General features: G+C 38.9%; 1 protein-coding gene across 2 annotated transcripts in view; it reads left to right on the forward strand.

The window, feature by feature from the left end:
• VWC2L (von Willebrand factor C domain containing 2 like) overlaps nucleotides 1–24177 on the forward strand; it is a 179910-nt gene that overhangs the window by 124441 nt on the left and 31292 nt on the right. Inside the window, exon 4 of one of the 2 annotated variants that reach the window (XM_053597634.1) lies at nucleotides 12519–12668. The exons of the other annotated variant lie outside the window; for it this stretch is intronic. Within the exon in view, the coding sequence (XP_053453609.1) occupies nucleotides 12519–12532 (14 nt within the window). The 3' untranslated portion in view covers nucleotides 12533–12668. Of the gene's footprint in view, nucleotides 1–12518; nucleotides 12669–24177 lie in introns of those variants that run through there. 2 annotated transcript variants of the gene reach the window in all.

Here is a 24177-nt window from a genome sequence, read left to right on the forward strand (position 1 = left end):
AGTGGGCAGAAAGCAAAGATATGAATGCAATGTATTTATTATTAAAGTCCAGATAATAGCTAGATGATTTTTAATAATAGTCTTTATACACTCAATATTTTAAATATGCATTATCTGTCTAATATACTAGCAAATCTGAAAAAGAGCCTGTACAACTTGTATTTTAAAGATACATTTGGTAGATTTTCCAAAACAGACTACTTAATTGGGAGACTGAAGTAGGTAGATGGCTTGAGCTCAGGAGTTCTATACTAGCCTGAGCAAGAGTGAGACCCTACCTCTACTAAAAGTACAAAAATTGGCCAGGCTTACTGCCAGGCCCTTGTAATTCCAGCTACTCAGGAGGGTGAGGCAAGAGGATTGCTTAAGCCCAAGAGTTTAAGGTTGCTGTGAGCTATGATGCCAGCGCACTCTACCCAGGTGACAAAGCAAGACTCCATCAAAATAAATAAATACAGACAGACAGACATAAATAAATAAAATATGCTACTTAACATTACAAGCTATATAAATAAATGTTTGCACATAGATGAATACAATAGCTGTTTTATAGAATAAGAAGCTACTTTTCAAATTGTTATTTTTGTTTTGTTTTTTATTAAGCCTTAAAATGTTCAATATTTATATTGAAAACTCAGTACACAGAACAATAAGGGGGAAAAAAGAATATTTGTATGAGAGAGAAAAGTCTCAAAGCTAACTTTTTTAATATTTAGAGATCATGTTGACTGTTTATGTATGTGATACTTTCAGACACACTGTCAGGCACTTATGCCAGTGTAGAAATAAGCATTAACAAACCAGACTTTGATAGACCTTCTAGTGAAAGGAATTAGGTGAATACCTGCTGTTGACTTGTCAGAAGAGAAATAACCTTTTGTAATGATTCTATCATTTAGCAAGGGTTCCTGTCTACCTCTAAGGCAATGTCAATGAACAGCCCTGTTCCTCTGGCCCCATGTCATAGCTTCATTTCATCGTCATTCTGGTCATCTGCTAATTGTTGACTTCAGTGACAACTTTGGGGTAGTTGTGAGTTTTCTCACATTCTTGAGAAAAGTGCCACCAAAAAGTGCCATTTCGTGTTTTCTGAGAGTCACAGTAGTAGTAGCAGTAGTCTTTATCATAGAGTATAGTAAAATTTTGCTTTTCCTCTTTTCCTCTAAGATTTCCAACTCATTTAGGACAGTTTTGCAAGGTTCTAATTCGCTGCTTGTTCTTTGCATTTTAAATATGTAGGTTTCTCATGAGAAAAGGAAGGTATTTTAGAAATCTTAATGTATACTTTTTGAAAAGAGACATAGATATTTTCTAAGATACAAGAAGAACTGCTTTGCAACACTGAAGAGAAATTAATATTATTTAAATTTTAAAATGATTCAAGTCCTTCTGATTATTCTGCCTTTATTGCTAATAGTTACTTCCTGGGGTTGGTTTTACCTAAGAAAGGTAGTATAATGAACAGAATAATTTAAGCTTAATTTGGAAAGGAAAATTAAGAAATTCATGTCTTATATAAGATTATGTTGAATGATTGTTTATTCATTACAGGAGAATTAACTTTTATAAAGAAAATTTAGATACATTGATCCAGACCTTATCCTATAGAGCAATCTGTTTTTAAAAAGCAGATTAAAAAACAGATTTCTCTAATATATACTTTGCCACCTAATAGCAATAAAACTCATGTTACAAATGTTTAACCTTCTTTGACTTGTTTCTTGCCAATCTCAGTTTTATGATTCTACCCAACCCAGACATTCTCAGTTGTAAACATTGGAAGTTCAAGCACAAACTATCACCTTAACACTATAAAAAAACAATAACTCAGTTCTCTAAAGAACCAAGCCGGTTTCTGTCAATTCTTTGTCCAAGAGTTTCAACCTTCTGTAAAATTCTTAGATCTCAGCCAAGTTCTGATAATTTTTCTCCCTTATTCCAAGCTGAAGCTTACATTTTCTCATATTTAAAAATGAGAGACTTAAACTAGAAAAATCTCTGACCCTTTGTAGCAATGATAATTATAATTAACCCAACTTTGATTCTAACCTATGTTATATTCATTCCAAAAATATTTATTGAGTGCCCAGCACTGTGTTAGGTGCTAAGGAATGAGAGGTACATAGTCCCTGCAGAAATCGATTTCACACCCGAGGGAGGAAGTCCATGTTGCATCCCTGCCCTTTGTTGTTTTTCTCACTAATGCCCTGGGCTCCAGTTTTCACAGTTTATTTAAAATATCCAGTCACTTGACTATCAAACCAAATACACTGTAGACAGTTATCATATAATCTTGGTTCAAACAAAGGTTAGTGGTACACAAAAACATTCCATATCCATTTTTTTTTTTTTTGTACTGACAGCTTCACAGCCAAGGGTACTTCAGTTGACTTTGTTAATTTATTTATTTATTCATTTCCAGAAATGCCAAGTACAAGACAGCAATGGACTGGTTTGTGTTTAGAAAGCCCAAGGGTAGAAGAAGAGGCTCTCTCTCTCCTTTTTTCTCTATCTCTATATCTCTTTTTCTTTATCTTTCTCTATTCACATATCTTACTTAAAATAAATAATAAGTTTATTATTTCCTAGGGAATTCCTTTTGCACTATCTGGAAAAAAAAAAAAAAGAATTTTATCTTACCTGGTTCATTTTTCTGTGGGGAAAATCCTTCTTTAGGATTCTTAAGTATTATGATGGCCAGAGACTACTTTGAGAATCAGAGGAAAGCCTGGGAGATGGGTGGGGGGCAAAAGAAGGCAGAAAGTACCTGTGTGCAAACTGACAACAGTTTACACAGGTGGTTTATGGCCACGGCAAGTCTGTATCAGAGTATGCAAAGGATTGCATTTTACAAATTGTGTTTGACAAAAATGGGTATAACTATTACTTGGGTGGAGAGGAAATGAGCCTGGGAAATGCTAGAATTGAAAAATGATTTCTCGGGCAGCGCCTGTGGCTCAGTCGGTAGGGTGCCGGCCCTATATACCGAGGGTGGCGGGTTCAAACCCAGCCCTGGCTGAACTGCAACCAAAAAATAGCCAGGCGTTGTGGCGGGCGCCTGTAGTCCCAGCTGCTCGGGAGGCTGAGGCAGGAGAATCGCTTAAGCCCAGGAGCTGGAGGTTGCTGTGAGCTGTGTGAGGCCACGGCACTCTACAAAGGGCCATAAAGTGAGACTCTGTCTCTACAAAAAAAAAAAAAAAAAAGAAAGAAAAATGATTTCTCAGAAACCTTTGGTATGTTAATGTGCACTGTACCTCCCTAAAAATCATGCTGTGTATGTAGCAGCGGCTCCCTAACTTCTCTGGGCATGCAACCTCCTTCCCACACCTACTCTTGAATTGTCTCTTCCGACAGGTGTTCTAAGAAACACTTTGAGAAATAATTAATTCCTCACATCCCTACCATATTCCCAGATCTGTAAATCAACTATGACTGGAGAAAATTGTCTGCTATGAGAGATAAGCCAGTTGATAACATTAATAGTCAATAATTATCGAGACATGAGCATTAAAAATACATAACTGTCCACTGGATTTGATTGAACTTTTTGCTTCTTATTTACACCTTTGGCCCCTGAAATGCAATGAGGGTGTGGTTACAGCAATTTCTAAGAGTTTAATATTTTTCATAGATTAAAGATAGATAAAAATGTATCCCACATGCACTTAGATAAGTGTCCAACATATAAGTACCCAAGAAATATCAGCTATAATTTTTATTTTCTGAGATACATTAATGTATTTGTTGATTAAGTATCACTCAATTAGCACAGAATAATTTATGTAGCTACAGAGAGGTGATAAGAATTATATTTTCAAATGTAGTCAATGGCTACTCTGTCTCAGAATACCTGAATATAAATCGAATATTGGCTGGGGGGGAGTTGGATACTTCGGGGAGCCAATTTTTATCCAGAGAGTTGGTTACATTTCCATTTTGTTTCATATGGATATTTAGAGCTACACCACCAGCTAGAAACTTGGTTAAGAGTAAAGTGAAAATGGATCAATCACCCCATCTTTAGACAGTACTTCTTTGACACTATTAAGTTTCTTTTAGGTAAGAATAAAATGAATGACACTCTTAGGGCCTGAGGTATTTAATGGCAAAACAATAGACTGATATAAAGAAAGTCATCCTTCTCCAGATAAGGACAAAAAACACAAGTTGACTCAAAGCTAGCTTCATCTTACCTTGACCTGCCTCATTACATAAGCCCAGCTAGAAGGGACTGGGAAAATTCTGCTGCACCATTTCTTCCACTGCTTTCTTTCCTTATTAAAATTCATTTCTTACATCACAGCCAGCTTGCTCCCAGGGTTATAACTCTCCAATGATGTCCCACCCTGCTTAGAATGACACCTTCACTCTACCTACAAGGCCCAACCTGAGGTTGCCACTTCTGACCTTTATTATACACTCTTCCCCACCTTGGCCTTTTCTCTCCTTTGTTGAGTGAAGCTCCTTCGTGCCACAAGACCTTTGAACTTGCCATTGCCTCTGTCTAGAATGTTTGTAGAATTGCCTCTGTAAGAATGGTAACATTCTTACTTGCCAAGCTGGTAAGAATCGATAGACCTTCCCTGACCACTCTAAGAGTGCCCTCCTCTCCCTGCTTATTGTTTAATATACCAGCAGTTTTATTTTTCTTAAATAATCAACATATATTTGACATTAAATAATAGATTAGTATTACATTAAAACTGTTCTAGTCAGTTATCTGCACAGCTTAAAGGAAGTCTTCCATATCTATTCTACTTTAGGGAGACGTCATCCTTATGTACTTATAGTTACTGTCTATATTAAATCCCAGCCACTGAACTGAGACAAACATTAGCTCATTCCCATCACTTACAATAAATGACAAGATATGTAACTGTTAACATTAATTTTAATATACCAAGATATCCCTTGAATATAGAAACAATAGCAACAGAGGAAACGGAAACTCACATATTCCATTTGCAAAGTGTTTCATAGTTTTCAAAGAATGGGCCTGTTATATCTCTTAGCTGATGCTGTAACAACTCTGGAATGATCAAGAATTTATGAAATCATACAATTTGAGCTCTGGAAGAAAACACAAAATCCTTAGAGCCAGCTGGTCCTCTAATATTTATATCCATTCAATGTTGTTCCTGCCAAGTAGCCATTCTCCATTAATTCCAGGAATTCACCTCTTGAGGTAACCCTTCTTGTTTGAAGAATCATAATTTTTGAAATTTCTAACATTGCGAGGAGATAGGTCTCACAGTAACTCTTTTTTTTTTTTTTTTTTTTTTTTTAGAGACAGAGTCTCACTCTACCGCCCTCGAGTAGAGTGCCGTGGTGTCACACGGCTCACAGCAACCTCTAACTCTTGGGCTTACGCGATTCTCTTGCCTCAGCCTCCCGAGCAGCTGGGACTACAGGCGCCTGCCACAACGCCCGGCTATTTTATTTTTGTTGTTGCAGTTTGGCCAAGGCTGGGTTTGAACCCGCCACCCTCGGCATATGGGGCCAGCGCCCTACTCACTGAGCCACAGGCGCGGCCTCACAGTAACTCTTATCCTTGGTCTAATTTCACTACTTTAAATCTAAGTAGAATAAACCTGATTTCTCTAACACACACGGGCCTTTCCTATTTCAATTGTAACATCCTTGTAATTATTCTTATTATTTCAGATGAACGTGAGGACACATACAATTAGATGACATTGTTCATGTTTGTTAGGAAGTCTGAGTTGTGTTTGAATCCTTCACCCAGGAGGTGTGCTGTATACCCCTACATTTTACCGGTTAGATGAGAGGTTACTGGGCCCATCCCCCATCCCTGCCCCCGTTCTTGAGTTTAATTACATTTTTCCTTTCATGTGGGCCTGTAGTTGTTCATTTACTAGTTTCAAGTTAGTATTGAGTACATGGGAGGCTTATTTTTCCATTCTTAAGATATTAATTCACTAAGAAGACTATTCTCCATATCACGGGGCTTCTCCCACCTCACCTGGTAGGTGCCAGAGAGGAAGGAGATGTGCTATACTGCAAGAAAGATGGCATCGTTCCCTCCAGGTGAAACATGGGAAAACTGAATCTCAAAGAAGTTTATCAACTTGGCCAAAATCACAAATTGCAAAGTTGGGAACTTAACCATGAGTGCCATGACTCCAGAGCAAAGGGTCTTGCAGCCAGGGAGACAGTTTCCGTATTTTCCTGCAACTACTTGCTTTTATTATTAATAGTTCCTGGTTGTGTTGGTTTTATGAACTTTTTTTAACTTTAATAAGTCAATGGAAGCTAAATGACCAAAATCTGTTTCTCTTTAAAGCATTTTTCATAGGCCATTTTTTCTTATAAACACACCAGAACACATATTTCATTCATATCTTTAGGCACTAGAATACCATGGTGGCAATTTGGAAAAGCTTGAGAAGCTAAAAGCACTTGTACGAAAGCCATTCCGAGGTCCAGGTTCTGTCCCACTGCAGTTTTATATCTAAATTATGGAGCTTTTCTACAAATTGAGTTCCTGGGGAAAGTGCTGAGTTCATTATTGCATTGATTCGACACAGGGGTATCACTGTAATGTTTGAGGAAGTCAAACAGTCACTATGTTTTCTTTAATTTATAAGTCAGATCGATGGAATTATCAAATCATCTATGCACATCTGTTAAAGTGATGCATACTTACGCTCAGACATTGGACAGTTTCATCCCTCATCTTCTGTCAGATGAAGGACAGGCAGTTCTAGAAGCCTCCATCACAAAGTCACACAATTCAGGGGATTCAGTCACATTGTAAGTTTAAAAACACAAAGCTTCCTCAAAACTGGTGGTTCCTCAGGTGTCACAGAAGCAGCAGCAGCAGCAGCCAAAATGCAATAACCATGTCAAAGTTGTGAGAATTACAGTAGTTTGGAGAATAACTTACCGTGTGGGGAAAAAATGAAATTACTCTGTACTTAGGTCGCCACTTCCATTGCAAAGTACTTTTAAAATGGATGTGTGCCAAGTGGGGCTCGAGCCAAACCTTCTCTCCTTCACAGCTCACCCGCCTTATTAAAATGTGAAAGTCGTGACAGCACCACATTTCTACTGCTCTGTGGTGTGTGGTTAACAAAGACAACCACCAATTATTCAGTGAGGGGGAAAAGTGAGTGCCACAAGCAGAGGAGGTGAAGTTTACCTGTGCAGCTCAGCCCGAGTAATGGCAGAGTCCTCCTTTTCTAATAATATGAACGATTGATCCCCACGTAGTTATTTGTCTGCAATACACATTCAGTAACCTTCGTTCCATCTCTGCTCCTGTGCTGTGGCAGCAGATTCTTTATTAATATGTTCTTAGTACAGATGAGCTGAAAAGACGGGTAGATGTGGCCATGCTACCCAGGAATGCTAAGAAAGAACCACTGGAAGAGGCTCAGTGCCTGTAGCTCAGTGCCAGCCATATACCCCAGGGCTGGCCGATTTGAGCCCAGCCACGCCTGCTAAACGACGACAACTACAATAAAAAATAATAATAATAAAATAATAGCCAGGCATTGTGGCAAGCCCCTGCAGTCCCAGCTACTTGGGAGGCTGAGGAAAAGGAATCACTTGAGCCCAAGAGTTTGAAGTTGCTGTGAGCTGTGATGCTACAGCACTCTACCAAGGATGACATAGTGAGACTCTGTCTCAAAAAAAAAAAAAAAAGAAAGAAAAGGAAAACAAAGAGGAAAAGAAGAGGAGAGACTTTGCAAACCAGGAGACAGAGCTGTCAGGTAGTAAGAGGACAAACAAAATAAATTAGGGATGGAAACTAATTTCAGTATATTAAACATAACCCAGGCAAGCTCTGAAAATAAATTTGTGTCACAGCAACCTGTTTGTGTCTGTTTCCATCCCATGGCAAGTTAATGACATAAATATACATAAAATGTATGATCCTAGCACTCTGGGAGAATAAGGCAGGAGGATTGCTTGAGGCCAAGAGTTGGAGACCAGTCTGAGCAAGAGCAAGACCCCATTTCTACAAAAAAAAAAAAAAATAGAAAAATTAGCTAAGCATGGTGACACCTGCCTAATCCCAGCTACTGAGGAGGCTTAGGCTGGAGGATTGTTTGAGCCTAGGAGTTTGAGATTGCTGTGAGTTATGATGATTTCATTGCACTCTAGCCTGGACAATAGAGAGAGACTGTTGAAAAAGAGAAAAAGAAAAGAAATAAAAAAGAAAAAAAATTATGTGCACTCACAAGTAAAACACACTAGTAAACCTTAACCTGGTAACCATATAAACAGGAAAGGGAGACTCCTGAAATCTCTCAACTATTGCTTAAACAGCCATATGAACTTTGCATGTATTTCAGTTAGCTTCACATGAGAATTTGCAAGTGAGCCATTCTCACTAGGTTAGATGATATCTCAGGGTGGTTTTGATTTGCATTTCTCTAATCAAACTAATATCTAATCCTGAGATATCATCACAAAATCTCAAAACTGCAGATGCTGGCGTGGCTGTGCAGAGAAGGGAACACTTTTACACTGCTGGTGGGACTGCAAACTAATGCAACCTTTTGGAAGGAAGTATGGAGAATCTTCAAAGCACTCAAGCTAGACCTCCCATTTGATCCTGCAATCCCATTACTGGCCATCTACCCAGAAGGGAAAAAATCCTTTTACCATAAGGACACTTGCACTAGACTGTTTATTGCAGCTCAAATTACAATCACCAAAATGTGGAAACAGCCTAAATGCTCCCCAACCCAGGAATGGATTAATAAACTATGGCACATGTATACCATGGAATACTATTCAGCCATTAAAAAAGATGGAGACTTTACATCCTTCGTATTAACCTGGATGGAAGTGGAAGACATTATTCTTAGGAAAGCATCACAAGAATGGAGAAGCAAGAATCCTATGTACTCAATTCTCATATGAAGGCAGTTGATGACCTGGGACATGGTGGGGGGTGGGGGAAGAGGAAGCAGAGAGAGGAAGGTGGGAGGGAGGTGAGGGAAGGGAAGAACAGAGAGAGGGAAGGTGGGAGGGTGGTTGGGGGGGGGTCATGGTGTGTGCCACACCTTTTTGGGGCAGCACACAATTATAACAGGGACTTTACCTAACAAATGCAATCAGTGTAACCCTCAGTGAATCCCCAACAATTAAAAAAAAATAAAGAATGAGTAAGTGGAAATGAAAAATGTAGTCAGCCAATGTGTGTGTGTGTGTGGGGGGATAATATTGCCACCCACACAGTAATTTTAATGTTTCCTGAATCTAGGGGATTGCCATTTTATCCTTAACTGAACTTTGCTGTGATTTGGCACTGATCTTGCTACTTCTCTGTAGACTCAGTAAGACTGAAAAAGAGAGTGGCTACTCCTCCTGGACCTTCCAACCTGACATATCTACAGATCTTGAATTGTGTTGGGGTCATGGAAAATATAAAAAATGCCAGGAATGCAGGAAAACAGGAAAAACAACTAGTGGTCCAATCCAACTTAACTAGTCCCATATCCATAGGACTTTCAACATGTACACACATTCTGATGGTGTGTGAACTATGTGCGTTAGGCCAAACACTACTTCTGAGGATAGGAGGAAACACCGCCAAATAATTATTACTTGAAAGTAACAAATGCTTTTATTTGTTTTAATTTATTATTTTTTTTTTTGAGACAGTCTCACTTTGCTGCCCTTGGTAGAGTGCATTGGCATCGTAGCTCACAGCAACCTCAAACACTTGGGCTCAAGTTATTCTCTTGCCTCAGCCTCCCAAGTAGCTGGGACTACAGGCGCCCACTACAACGCCCGGCTATTTTTAGAGGTGAGGTCTCGCTCTGGCTCAGGCTGGTCTCAAACTTGTAAGCTCAGCCAATTCCTTTCTCAGCCTCCCAAGTGCTAGGATTACAGCCATGAGCCTCTGTGCCTGGCCTAACAAATGCTTTTTAGATCAAGTTTTGTTTTTTGTTTTTTCTTAGTATGTATTCTTCCAAATGTATAGAGGAATGCGTAACTTGGTCTGGTACAGTGGCAAAATGTGAAAATAAAAGAAGCAATTTTGCATTTTCTCTGTATTGGAGTATTAGGTCTATTCTACATGTAATCAACTTTCTGTGGAGTGAAGTGCTCTGTTTTTCAGGGAGGGTGAACTCTTCAGTCAACAGATGTCAAGCAAAGCCATTTCTTAAGTAACTCTTTGCGGAAGTGGTTTGCTTCACATTCAGGCAAAGTCAGAGAGCTACCATGGCCCAAAGGACACTAGAGCTAAAGCAATTTCTCACGTGACCAACCACCTAAGGTAGAGCCCATTGAAAATGTGACTTATCAGTGGAAGCTACCAAGGTCCGTCTTTCTTACTGAAACAGAACAAGTTTGAATGCTAGGGGATCAGATTCCCAGAGTTACTTTAGCTGTAATATTTATTCTAAAGGATGCATAGAAATGAAAACTATAGTAATGTATCCAGCTGCAGGGTTATAGAACCTCCACCAATCCACTAATTTTATATTTCTGTAATCCATAGTTTTTCAACTCTCCTGCATAGGAGCAATGATTTCATAATACTTGCTTCTCTCTAGGCTCAGTAAGACTGGGGGGGAAAAGTAAAGTCGACTTCTTAGGGAATTTCTACAAAGTATGGTTGTAAACTTTGAGATCACAAAATGCAGATGTAGCCATGGAGAAAGGAAATATAGACCAAGGACTGATGAAAACCTGCTCCATGATTTAACGTAGTCCACTTCTGATCACATGTGACAAGCCTACTCAGCACCTAGGATACAGCAGGAACATCTAGAGCTCAGGAAGTGTGATAGTAACACCAGGAGTATCATCATAACTGTTACTTCAGATTCTAGATGTAAAATCTGGTAATAAAACCTGATTTCTGGCTTTGCTCACATGGATATGACTGAGGTAAGGATTTGTGATAAATGTTCTATGAAGAAAATTATTTTACTGGAGCCACACTACAAAACAGATACCCTGTCTATTCCACGGGCAGCCTGTCCATTGACTTGAATGAGTAAATGCTCACCTTTCCTTCCAACAGTTTGATGCAATTTTTATGCTTGTGTTTAAATGTCTTTTAAATTCATTTTCTGTTCTCTCTTGGTATCCAAATTAAGAGACAAGAGGAAAGGCAAATATCTCTCTTTTCTTTTCAGCTCCATAGTAATTTTGCAGACTTTTACAAAACTAGTGGAGTTTTTTTGTGTATGGTTGTTATATGTTTATTTTTAATTCACATATTTAGTAACATAAAAAAACTGACTATGGCAACTTTGTCTATTTGATGATTTCCAATAACGGAGAAGGGAGTGGGGTGGCGAACAATGGACAGAAGTCAGTAAGTTTGTGCAATGTTGCTCAGGCTGAAAACTTTCTCCCCCCTTAGTCTCTGCCACCGGAGTGTGGATAGGAACCTCCATGGTAACATATATAGTTACCTCCAGAGGTAACCTCATTCACCACCAGGCAGGGTTGGCAATACAGGTACAAGGACAGTGACCTTGTGCGAAAGAGGGACACTCCTGGTGGCTGACTTCTGCACTTCTTCTTGTGACACCCTCTCCACAACCCAAATCCTTTCTGTTACCTCTACCAACTTCCAAAGTCACGGCTGCTTTTAGAAAACAAAACCCAGAGCAATCTACAATCTCTGCAAGTGAGCAGAGCAAGACGCTGCCTGCATCACTGTCTCTGATTCATGGCTCTGCTCATGATTACCTGACAAGCCACTTAACCTCGCCATGCTCCAGTTTCTTTTGTAACCCAGAAACACAATAATGTGCAAATCTTCCCCATGGGATTGTTTTGAGCACTACTTATATAGGTATATGTATACAGATATATGCTAAAGCACTTTAGCTTCATAAGGCACTCCAGCAATACTTAAAGATAAGGTCAGGATAATTAAATAAGCCTCCTGCTATAATGGGTCTGCTGTGTACACAGGGCTGCTAGTATTAAACAGCATGACCCAGAGCTGGTCTTCCCAGTTCTCTTCCCACTGGCCTCTGCCTCTGACTTGCTAGGTAGCCTCATTCTGAATTCCTCCTTACAAAAAGCTACAGTGATGAACTCCCTTGGAGGGAAAAAAAAACAACAAAAGTCAAGGGATTTAATAAGTGTAATTGAAAAAAACCAATAACAGACAGGCTCCAACTCTCAAATACACACTTGTTATTCCTATTCATATAAATGCAAATTCAGCCCAAGAGTAAAATTACATGGAATTCTCTGATTTAAGAAATTTGCCTAGTAATAAGCACAGACATCTTTTTTTATTTTTTCTGGTTTTAGTCAACCAAGTGAAGAACAGATTTTAGGGAATGCTTATAACTTTGCCTTCAATTATTTGTATGTGGCTTCTATAATCAAAATTGTTGGGGTTATCTGTGGACAATGGTAGGCAGAGTTTAGCCATAAACTTCCAAGTAGTGGTGACTTCCAGAGCCCCTCTTCTAACAAATATTTCTAAACTGTTTTCCTTGACGCATTGCCAATAAAATGGATGGAAACGCTTTCAATTCTCTCTTTCTCTTTCTTGGTCATAGCTTCAGAGCCCTAGCGCTGCTTGATCCCCTTCAGTTGCAGATATTGGTGGCTGGAACCAAGGGCCAGGCCCCAGAAAAGTTTCACAGAAGGGGCATACATAGGGCCAAATTGGACCCTCCGATCCACACCGTGTATCTCTGAGATGTGTGGTAAGTGTCTGAGGTACTGAAAACACTGCAGCCACGATGGTAAAATAGAGCCAACACACCACTCACGGGATCCAGAAGTTGTGTCGCGCCCTAATACCAATTGTGCTGCAGTGCATGTTGCCCGGGCCATCTCTGGGCCTGGGCACTATGCATTTTAATTGCACGCGCTGCAATTAAAATTTAGGATTTAAAGAAATTATTGTACCTTTGTGTTCTCAGTTCATTGTACCTCTGCATTCTCTGGCGAAAGCATTTACCAACTGAAGTTGTAATAGAGATGGAGTCTTAAGGACATTTTTAAAGCAACTTCTGCCTGAACAGAAAGAAATACACAACCTCCAGTGAGAAAAAATGGGTGGGAGGCCCTTAGAATTGGGGCACAAACGGGGGTGGGGAGGGAGATTGCAGTACTCATCACATTGTGAATGGCGCCCCCTGCGGTTGTGCAGAGAAGACATCTTGTGCAGATCACAGCTATCCTAGAGAAATCTCAACTAAAGAAAAATTGACTCAAACAAATGAGCAATGTTCATGTAGGAGACATAAGTCCCAGTTCTTCTGCTCTCTGGGCCTGAGTTTTTGCATCTTAAACAGAGGGTTACAGGAGATCATCTCCGATATTAACTCTGGCTCTGAAACTCTGGTATGATTCTAAGAGTCAAGACCAATTAATAAACAGCAAACGGTAGGAGCTGATGGTAATGTTTCCCTCTTTTAAACAGTATTCTTGTAACTAGGGTCATTTTAGTGAAAACAAGAAGAAATTCCAAATAACTCTTGTTATTCGAAAGTGGGCCTTTGGAAAGAGGTGAAATCCCTGGACTTCCTGATGGGTTCCATTTCTTTCACAACTAATGAAAATACTGCAGAAAATGATGAGTAGAGTGGCTTCATAAAAAAGAGGCAAGGTTCACTGAAGTGATGCAGACAGGATTTCAAAGACGATTTTAGGAAGTTTGTTTCCTCTAAGCTGGAAACATTCTTTCAGCTAAGCCATGAAGTCAGCTTTAAATCAGACACAAATAAAACGACATCCTTGATTTGGGGTAGTGTTTCATAACTTTTTATTTAAAACTATGTTCCCTATATGTTTTCTCTAAGTAGTTTGCGTATTACCAGCCAATTCTTTATTGAGTTTCACTTTCTGTCATTTGATTTCTAAAAATAGTGGAGATGCTAATGATACGTTTTTGTAAAATTTCTTATGTTCCTCTCCACTCTTCCATTCACAGATTCTCATACTTCCTGGTCCTCTCCCCCAACCTCCCAGTTGAAAATCCCTCATATCCACACGCTGGCCCCTTGAAATGTGAGCTGAGCTTGGCTTCCTGGTGGGAAGGGCCAGGTTTAATACAAAAAAGCAGAATTAACAGCCACTGTAAAGACTATAATCCAAGTGGCTCTATGATCACGAAAACCCGTGAGCTTCAGAATTTTCTTTTTTTTCTTTCTTTCTTTTTTTTTTAGAAATAGAAACAAAAGGAACAAAAAGGTGAAAATTGTGCGATTCATCCCAATTTCAAATATTGGGCATTGGGCTGACAGCCTGTCTCAGACTAGATACAGCTTCTATAGATTTGTATTGAGATCAATTAGATAAATGGAGTTTTATAACAGAAGTCAGCAAATCATGATAGAATCTCAACACAAGTTACAAAAATAAGAATACACACACACACACACACACACACTCCTGTCCCTGGAAATATCCAAGGCAGAAGAGAAGAGACAGGGCTCTGACCTTAAAATGTGAGCAACATACTGTCTCACCTCTCTGGGCGGTCCTGCTGGTAAACCCAAATAAATATTCTCTCCATTATTTTCATTGGCACAGGAGAGGAACATGAGTTTCTCTAACTTTGTTCTTATCCATCACATTACACTGTGAGATCAGTGAGAACCTGTTTTTGTTCACCGTTCACCACTATACAATGTCTAGTATATTGCAGGGCCCATAGTAAATGCTCAGTAAGTGTTTGTTGAATCACTGAATGAAAGATTTCCATATTGTTCTTTCACCTAACACATTTATTGAGTTCCTGCCATGGGTGCTTCCTGGCATATAGTAGCACTCAGTAAAAAAATGTATGTAAATCATAGTGCAGTTTCATTCAAGTTCAGCTTTTTGCATAAGAAAAAGGCTTAAGAGGACTTACACTCAGTTCTTGGGCCAGCAGAACCTCTGTGCTTCCCATAATCAAATGAATTGAAGTTCACGGCCTTGAAAACTTCCTGCAGTATTTATGTACTTTTCAGCCAACTGAGAAATTAACTCCCAGCCAGAACCTATTTAATCCACCATGGGAAATTTGGTGCTTTGGTTATATCTAGTTGGTCCTCAAAATCTTAACATTTGAGGGGAAAAATGAAAAAAAAAAAAATGAGAATTTATTCTCTCTGTTTTTTGTGGCAAAAGAGACATTGTTTGCTTTACCTTTCCTTAGAACAAAAAATATTAGCATTGTTCTTTTATGATCCTATAAAAGCATTTTACCCTTACTGCCTCTAGAGAGAATTTTCTAAAAATATATATCTGATCTCTTCCCTCCATGCTTAAAATACCCCCAATTTTCTTCAATATAAAGTCCAGACTCATAGCATGACTTACCATGAGCCTGATGATCTGACTCCTTCTTTACCAACAAGCTCGAGCCCTACCCATAACCACCACCAACTCCCAATAAATTTGTAGCATTTGAAATTCTCAAGCACACATTGCTTTTGTTTTTCCTTGTAGCCTGTACAATGCCTCTCCCTCCCACCCACAAGTACACTTTACCAGGCCAACCACTATTCATCTTTTTAATAAGCTCAGGGATAATGCTTCCAAAAGACTTACAAGTCCTCCCCATCCCTGGCTCAGGGGCCCTGACTTAGACATACTTTGCACCATCAAAACACACGTGTCACACACCCCTTCCCTAGTAGTATGTAAGTTCTGAGTCTTAATGTTTTTCAATCCCCAACATGTAGCAGAATGGTTGGTACTTCATAGCAACTTAATAAAAATGGAGTAACACATTTTCTGTATCCATTCATTTCTTAATGGACAATTGGGTTGATTCCATGTTTTGGCTATTGTAAATAATTCTGTTATTTGCAGCAACATAGATAAATCTGGAAGACATCATGCTGAGTGAAATAAACCAGGCACAAAAAGACAAAAAAAAAGCCCGTGGACTCTCTCTTATGTATGGAATCTAACACAAAAACAATTAAACTCACACAAGCAGAGGAAATAATGGTAGTTACCAAAGGCTGGGGGTGGGAGCAAAGAGAAATGAAGTTATACAGGAGAAAATAAATGAAAAAGAATCTATGGTGATGGATATGTGAATCAGCTTGATTTAATTATTCCACCCTGTACTTGTATATCATAACATCACTCTGTTCCCCCCCATAATTACAATTATAACTTATCACAAATTTTAAATAAGTAGAATAAGTGAACAAATATATTCATACCTTTTTCTCAAAATATTCTGCATAATTGAGACCATTATCCCAATTCGTAAAACCAAAGTGACCAAGGACTAGCAAATTGTTTCAGTTGTGGCCTTTTTGGATGGGCTTGCCATGAATGGGATTTTGAACTGGACAGTGAGTAAACAAGTGTATCATCCTCATATCTGCTCCTTCCCCCAAGCAGTTTTCTCCTTCCCCAGTTTTCTCTTTGGGACAGGTGTATTCTTATTGCCATTTTCATGAGAAAACTATAGGAGATGGGATGATTATTCCTGGAAGTTGTGTTTAGACATGGTGCCATGTAACTGGTGCATATCCTAACGTCTACATGACTATGATAAACAAAGTCACAGACCCACTGACAGACTGAGCACCATGCATTGACAATTGTCAAAAGACTCCTCATGAACTACTGATTCACTCACAAGCATGGAAGCTATGATCACTCTACTAAGTGATGACTTTTCTTAGAAATATCCATAGATAACCTCCTACACACTTGCAGGTGAGTACAGATGGATTCTTGTAAAAGTAGAGAATCAATGGGATGCTTGAGCTATTTTATGCAAGTCTTTATGCAAGTCAAATGAATATTACAAATGTCTCTGATTCAATCCATTCAACAAAAAATGTTTTGAGCAGGTAACTTTGTGGTTTTAAGTACTATTGGTGAGGAAATTGGAGATAAAAATTTTCCTACTAGACAGGGCATGGTGGCTCACCCCTATAATCCTAGCCCTCTGGGAGGCTGAGGAGGGTGCATTGCCTGAGCTCACAGGTTTGAGACCAGCCTGAGACAGAGCAAGACCCCATCTCTACTAAAAATAGAAAAACTGAGTCAAGAGGATTGCTTGAGCCCAAAGTTGGAGGATGCTGTGAGCTATGATGCCACAGCATTCTTCCCCAAAGCAACAGCTTGAGACTCTGTCAAAAAAAAAAAAAATCAAAAAAAATTTTCCTACTAAAGCAAATATTTTTTATTGAGTGACTGTTGCAATGCAGATTCAAACAGAAATGGAGACTCTTAGAGTTCATTGTCAGTGTAATTTTTGTATAAATTAATATGTATTAATTAGTATATATATATAGTATAAACAATTTAGTATAACAGCATCATTGCTCTTAAAGGAAGATGCTCTAATGGAATGTTTTTTCTACCTTCTCCCAAGTACATTTATAAAATATCTCAGTATCTGCTACCTTAATCCTGGTACTTCACTTTGTCAGTCTTAAGTTACTTAAGAACTAGAAGTGGTTAAGTAGGTGAATCTGGAGTCACTTCTATCAAAAATCCACAGTTCTTAGTGTTGTTTGAGAGATGAGCTAGCTGCCTTTTGCACAATTCACATTAAAACTTCCATTGGGGAAATTCACTCATAATTTCTAAAGTGAGCACTTTTAAATTGCATCTATACATCTTCCTTGCATGAATGGGTATCTGGCCTCCTATCTATCTATATGCACTGCAAGGCTGCCTCCCAAAATTAAACAACTATGCAATCAATTCCATCTTTAAAAAGCCAATGTGATGGTGTTCTTCTTGGATGCCACACTGCCTCTGATCTGTTTAGGGACTACTGTGCTTGATTAAAAATGATAACAAACCCTTGATAATACTGCAAAGAAGATGTAAATCAACTCAGAGGAGCAACAAAGCATAACCCAATTGACATCAAGGGAAGCTCTTTATTCCTTGAATGTGTGCAATTCAATCGGAGAAAACTTTATAAAATTATTTACATAGCCCTTTTCAAAACTTCATTACTTTTTTCAAAATTTGTCCCAATCAAAATGCAAATGCAAAATAAATGTTGTGATTAGATGACTGTTAGTAAAGTTGTCACTGCTAGCTAAAATCCTTGGTGTGTCTCATGTACTAATTAGGAAAAATGATCAATGGAAATGAAAGAGAACTTTTAGTTCTATTATTGGGTGACTAGTTATTTTTCTGAGCCATTAAACTGGTTACCTAAAATTTTCATACTTATCCACAAAGTTTGAGGGCTTTCAATGGTATTCCATTTTCTCTTAGTGTACTGCTTCTTTTTGGTAGGCAGCTTGCAATTGTATTGAATAAAATTTTTATAGTTTATACTCTAACAAAGGCACAAACTTTCCTGACACAAATTGTTTTATGAATATGTTTCTTTAAAGTATAGCTCATAACAAGCATTATGATATATATAAATATAATGTGTTCCACTATTTAATTAAAATAGCTTAAAATTTATCTCTAAAATAATTTTTAAAAAGTAAGATTAATTTTGATCTTGAGTATATTTTTTAATGCTGTGGGCGGCTTCTCTATGTGTATTTTACCTTATTAAAATGCAAAGAACATTTAAAAACATCAGATAAGTTAGCAAAAGGAATGCCATATAAAACTTAGAAACTCCCATTTCTTATTCCTCCTTCCCAAGAAAGCATAGTTGGAATCAAGGCTCCCCCTGGAAGTGTTAATATCTGTTTGATGAGAGGCCCATGTAAAATAATGATCTGTCGTGATGATTGACTAGAACTTGCATCTGCTAAGGGTATTTGATAAACTCTTTGTATTGGGAAACTGGGTTTAAAATAAAAACTTCAGATTGAAGATAATAGATTATACCACCAAAAACAGTATTCAACTTTTATTGGGCAATTAGTAGAGTCTTTATGCACCTCATGTCTTTGAACTTGACAATAACCTATGAACAGAGCAACACATTTTACAACCCAGAGCATTGGTGCTCAGAACGGTTAGGCAACATAGCCACATTCTGCAGGAAAACCAGACTCTGAAGCAAGATTCAAACCCCACTAATGTCATTCCCAGGCCCTTGCTGGGAATGACATTAGTGGGGGTTATGAATTATTTTCAGGCACTATACAATACTGCCTGAAAATAAAACATGAATTTTTCCACTAAGAGATGATTTTTCCTTGCATGTGGTGGGCATATATCAAAGAGTTGGTGTCTTTAACTCATATATAACCAACGCTTTCTGTACCTGGATAGAAAGCATTTGTTTCCAGAGTTTCAGACTTTTCGATGCTAATGAAGAGGACAGTCTCACCAGGATTTACATGAGAAGAATGCAGACCTCATCTGAATGAGAGGAATCCCAGAGAAATTAATTTGCTCACTCCCTGAGAAATGTGTAATAAATAACAGACAGCTTTCCTTCTAAAACATCTCACACTTGTAAACACTACATTGAAAGCAAGATGGGAGAGATGAGGGATGAGTTTCATGGTAATATATGTGCCCTTAAGAATGTCCAAATGTTCTTTCTTCACCAGTAACAAATCAGACCAAAGATTTCCTGTATACAACACATATAATGAAGTCAATGGATTGTTTCATTTATTTCACTTACTTTTATCCCCTTAATGTCTCTAAATTTAGTTTTTTCGCCTCCCATCCCACATGGACTTTTTTTTTCTTGAAACATCCTGGTTAGATGGTAATACCACACCCTTAGAAAGGATAAGACCAGAAAGGATTTGTTCTTCAGCTAGTAAAGTGCAGGGTGTTTGTTTATATCAACTCCAGAAATACTCTGGTGTGAAATGGCGGGATGGTGTATGAGATGATTATCTGGGCTGGAATAGTATTGTGGAAACGATATCCTCTCTTCTGCTATCCCCCTGCCAGGGTCTTTTTGCAGTTTATTCTCCATCCCTTTTGATTCCTTCATTTTATCTTTTAGTGTCAGTACCACCCAAACAGGCAAACAAAAAGTAACACAATCCTTTTCGTGACATTTCTCTGAGTGACATGCAGCTACTTCCACATCAGGCTGAGCCACCTGGGCGCATGTCCTTCTGCCAGTCTGAGGGCTCCTAATCCCATCCTCATTATAACTGCCTCGCTACCTCATGTGTCTTGATTCATTGATCAGCATCCTTCCTGGTGTAGAATAGCAACTCAACATTTGTCAAAGAAATGATTGAATGAACTTGAAATTTGTAATGGAAGATGTGCTTGGAAAAAGAATTGTCTGGGAAGTGGATAAAAATAGTGGTGTGCATAGTGGTGCCAACCTGGAGTCAGGGTTGGGGAAGGCTTCATTCTGCTGTCCTGTTCTGCCTGGCGGCCAGGGCCCTGGGTGATCACTCAACCCCACTGAACCAGGGTTTCCCCATCTCCCCACTGTAACTGAACAAATTAGCTTGTACCACGCTCAGCTCTGTGCCTGGCACGGAGAGAAAGGCTAATAATAGCACTGTTTGTTTGTCCATTTATTTGGTAAGAAGCAAGCAATGTACTTACACTAATAACGTAGAAATTTTAATTTGAATGAATGAAACTGACATATTCTAGATAAATTTTAGATAGTGTTAGAATTCTGAGGAAAACTAAGGATTGTTTATTCTTCCCTCCCATCCCCTGAGGTAAAAGTGTTGAACGTAATTCAGAATAATAATAAACAGTCACCAGAAGGGGCGTTTGGTTGCCGAAGAGCTGCTGTGGTTGTTTATTTTTGTTCAGGTGGAAAAGGTCATTCATTATGGGACAGTTTTGGCTCCTGGAGTGGAAGTAATGTTGGTGACAATCTGTCTGGCTATAATGGCTTCCTCTCGTTTTAGGAGGTTCTCGCCTCTAGATTATTAACAGAGTTCCTTCGGCTTGTCCTTATGTGCAGTGCAGTAACATTTTGGGAAAACAAGCTGTGATCACTGGGGATTATTTGCATCTGATTATTTATACACAACCTACCAAGCTTCCAGGCAGCTTGGAAGATTACATGAACACCTCCCAAACCTACCAGGATTGCAGTCCCTTTCAGGTGCCTGAGACCAGCTGTTGCGCCTGTCTAGGGAGCGGGCTTGCCAATCGCCTTCCAGTCTTCCACACTCGCCACATCAGTGAGCAATCATTGCTGCTGACAAGACTCTGATGGTCCTAACACAGAGGTGGGAGCAAAGTTGAAGTGACTGAAAATGTCTCCTGCTGCTGCCTGGCTCAGATCGACCCTGACATCGTTCAGAAATGTGCAGTTAATGCAAGATGCAAATGCTGGTGTTAGAGCTGCCAAGGCTGACAGAGTTTCTATTTTAGTTAGTGTCCACCACGCAGTGACAGGGCTGCCCAAGGCAAGTGAAAATCGCTACAGGCACCAGTCAAAACAAGCTCCCCACATCTTATTATCCCACTAGTGTGCTGCTCCTATGCCCTTTCCAATCTTTCAACCTTCATACTCTCTCTGCCTTTCCTACTCCAGGGATGGATTTATCCCAGGAGTGGTTATAGCTAATGGCTGTACAATTTTCGTGAACTTTCATCCAACATATATTTTTATAAACGCTCCCATTATTGTAACTTCTGCACAATTTAGAAATGATGTGCTGATGTGAGGTTTACTCATTCAGCAAACATTTATTACCTGCCCACCCTGTGTTAGAGTGTTACTGTATCAAACTAATGCCTTTTCTTTGCAAGTTTCTGATTGTTTGATGGTTCTCATGGAAAAATTCTAAATCCTACCATAAAATGACTTGTACCCCAAAGAAGGTAGCATTCTGTGGGCATAGGTTTCTCTGAAAGATACTCAGTAGCAATAGCAACCTGATGACAACATGTCTTAGGTCAATAGAAAATATTGACTTGTATAATAAGTTAGAACACTAAAAGATAGCTCTCATTCTGATATACTCCCTTGTCCCCCAGAATTCCTGAAGCATTGAATAGGGATAGTCTCATTGTGCTGAAACAGAACTTTCAACTTAGACAAAATTTAATTCATTTTAGAGGCCTCTCAATTCCCCAGAGAGTATTTACTTTTAAATATGTTTGGTTTCACAGTATAAAACTCATGTCCAATACTGTCAATGTCACAGGGATGTTTATCAAATGAATAAAAATTATAGGGCAAAAGCAAATTCTAGTTCACAATTTTTTTAAAGTCAAGATAACCTAATCAAAATCATCAAGTTAAAAAACCAAAACAAACAAACAAAAACAAAACTAAAATCGTCAAGTTATTCTCTTCACATTTCAGGAACAGGGTTGCTTTTTGAAGATACTCATCATGTAGATACTCATCAAGAGTCAATGCAAAGTATTCGTCTTACCCAGAGCACCTTTCAGGAAACCAAAGCATGTTGTATTTGCTCCCAGAAAGCGTATACATTAGTCATCCTCCACCTGCATATGCTGACCAAAACAAAGGAAAGGAAAACAAAAAGCTGTGAGAAGAAATTAAGATGGTTGGCAAGGTCCCTGGGCTTGATTGGATAAACAAGGGACTAGCGTCCTGAACGCCCTCTCAAAGCCAAACTGGTTTGGCTGATTGTAAAGTGCTAAGTGGTTCCCTACAGAGCATTAAGAATTCTTGGCTTTTGGCCATTCTGCCAAATGGCTTCATTGTCACTTATTTTTGCTGAGGAAGCACAAACCTACCGTCTTGATGATGCCTGGAGAAGAGTGATTATTTGCCAGTTGTATGACTAAGGAAATCACAAGGATATGTAGAGCTCTGCAGGTCTCGCACTAGTTATTTTACCCGGTTATCCTGCAACCCCAGAACAAAGATACAGGAACCACATTGCTGTCCCTGTCTAAAAAGGAGGAATTAATATTGTTATTCCAGTCTACAAATGAGATTCAGAAAGACCACACACATGATAAGACACAGAACCAAAAACAAGAAACTCTGACTTCTGATCCTAAGTCCTTTGTTCTGTGTGTATCAAGAGGGGAAAAGGGGTGACTCCAGGCATGGACGACTTTGCCATAGCCCCAGCGTTGTAAGTGACCTGGATACGTATCTCTGTGCAGGTATAAATTAGAGCACTCTGTTTAGTAGAAGTGTATCCTCAGAGTAGCTGGTTCTTCTTTTGTTGCTGTTGTTGTTGTTCTTCTTCTTCTTCTTTTTTTTGAAGCTAGATCCAAATGCTGTGATAGGATCTAGTTTATAAAGCCTTTAAAAAGTAGTAGTTGGCCACTGGCAAGCAGCAAGTTGGAGCTGCTGGCCAAACTGGTCAACACAGCCCCATCTCTCCAGTCCCTCTATCACGTGGATGTTCCTCAGGACTGGTAGTCTTTCAGGACCCTTCCCCATACTCTACTCCTGGTTGTCTTTCCCAGGACAATCCAGCCTAAGAACTGGTACCCTGGACCCTCTCCTGGTGCTGGACTCCATCCTATCACAGGATGAAGAGTATTCAGCCAAGACTGGGCAACCAAGCAGGTGATTGAATAGTGGTAAATGGTGCATAGATTTTGGAACTGAGCTTGGGCAAGTCTCTTCACCTCTCTGAGTTCCAATTTTGTTTGTTGGTTTGTTTTTATATAAAATGAGGGATTCTACTGAGTTTCTTGAAAATTTGCTGAGAAGATTACAAAAGTTTAATGGATTGATCTAATATATTGTGCTGTGGGTCAGGCACTGTTCTATGCCCCATAACAATCCTATGAGGTGTGTACTGTGATTGTGCCATTTTGCAATGAAAAAACTACAGAAAAGAGGAATTAAGTAACTTGGCCAAAAGTGTGCAGCTAGTAAGCAGAAAAATTGAGATTTGAACACAGGGTCCCAAAACCACTCTGCCATGCTGCTTCTCAGTAATCCTGCTTTTCACATATTCTTTACCAGTGAAACTGCAAAGTCTTTTTATGTTAGTTGCTTGGAATAGCATTGTCTAAAACTCTGTCTCCATAAATTGATTTCTAAATGCATCTTCTAACAATCATAGATAGGGTCACTCCCAAAGAGTATATGATGCATGTAGAACTTGGAAGAATTATAATATAAGAGATAAAAGCAAAGCAGCAATAAATTCACTCCAGAAAGTTGAATTATATGTATCAGAGGTATAATGAAAGCAGAGAAATAGAAAAAAAAAATTTTAACCCTACAAGGTACTTTTGAGGAGAACTGCCATGTGCTACATACATGTGAATTCTTCCTTTGAAGAATTTCTATTAATTGTTTTGGTTTGAATTGTTAATCTCTAAGTAACATCTTTGCCAACATACCAAATATCACCCCTAAACAAGCTGATATAGAAAACCTACAATGATGCATGGCTGTTGCCTTTTGCATGAAAGCACAAGTTC

This window comes from Nycticebus coucang, chromosome 7 (assembly GCF_027406575.1).
Source record: "Nycticebus coucang isolate mNycCou1 chromosome 7, mNycCou1.pri, whole genome shotgun sequence".
In the NCBI taxonomy this organism is placed as follows: domain Eukaryota; kingdom Metazoa; phylum Chordata; class Mammalia; order Primates; family Lorisidae; genus Nycticebus; species Nycticebus coucang.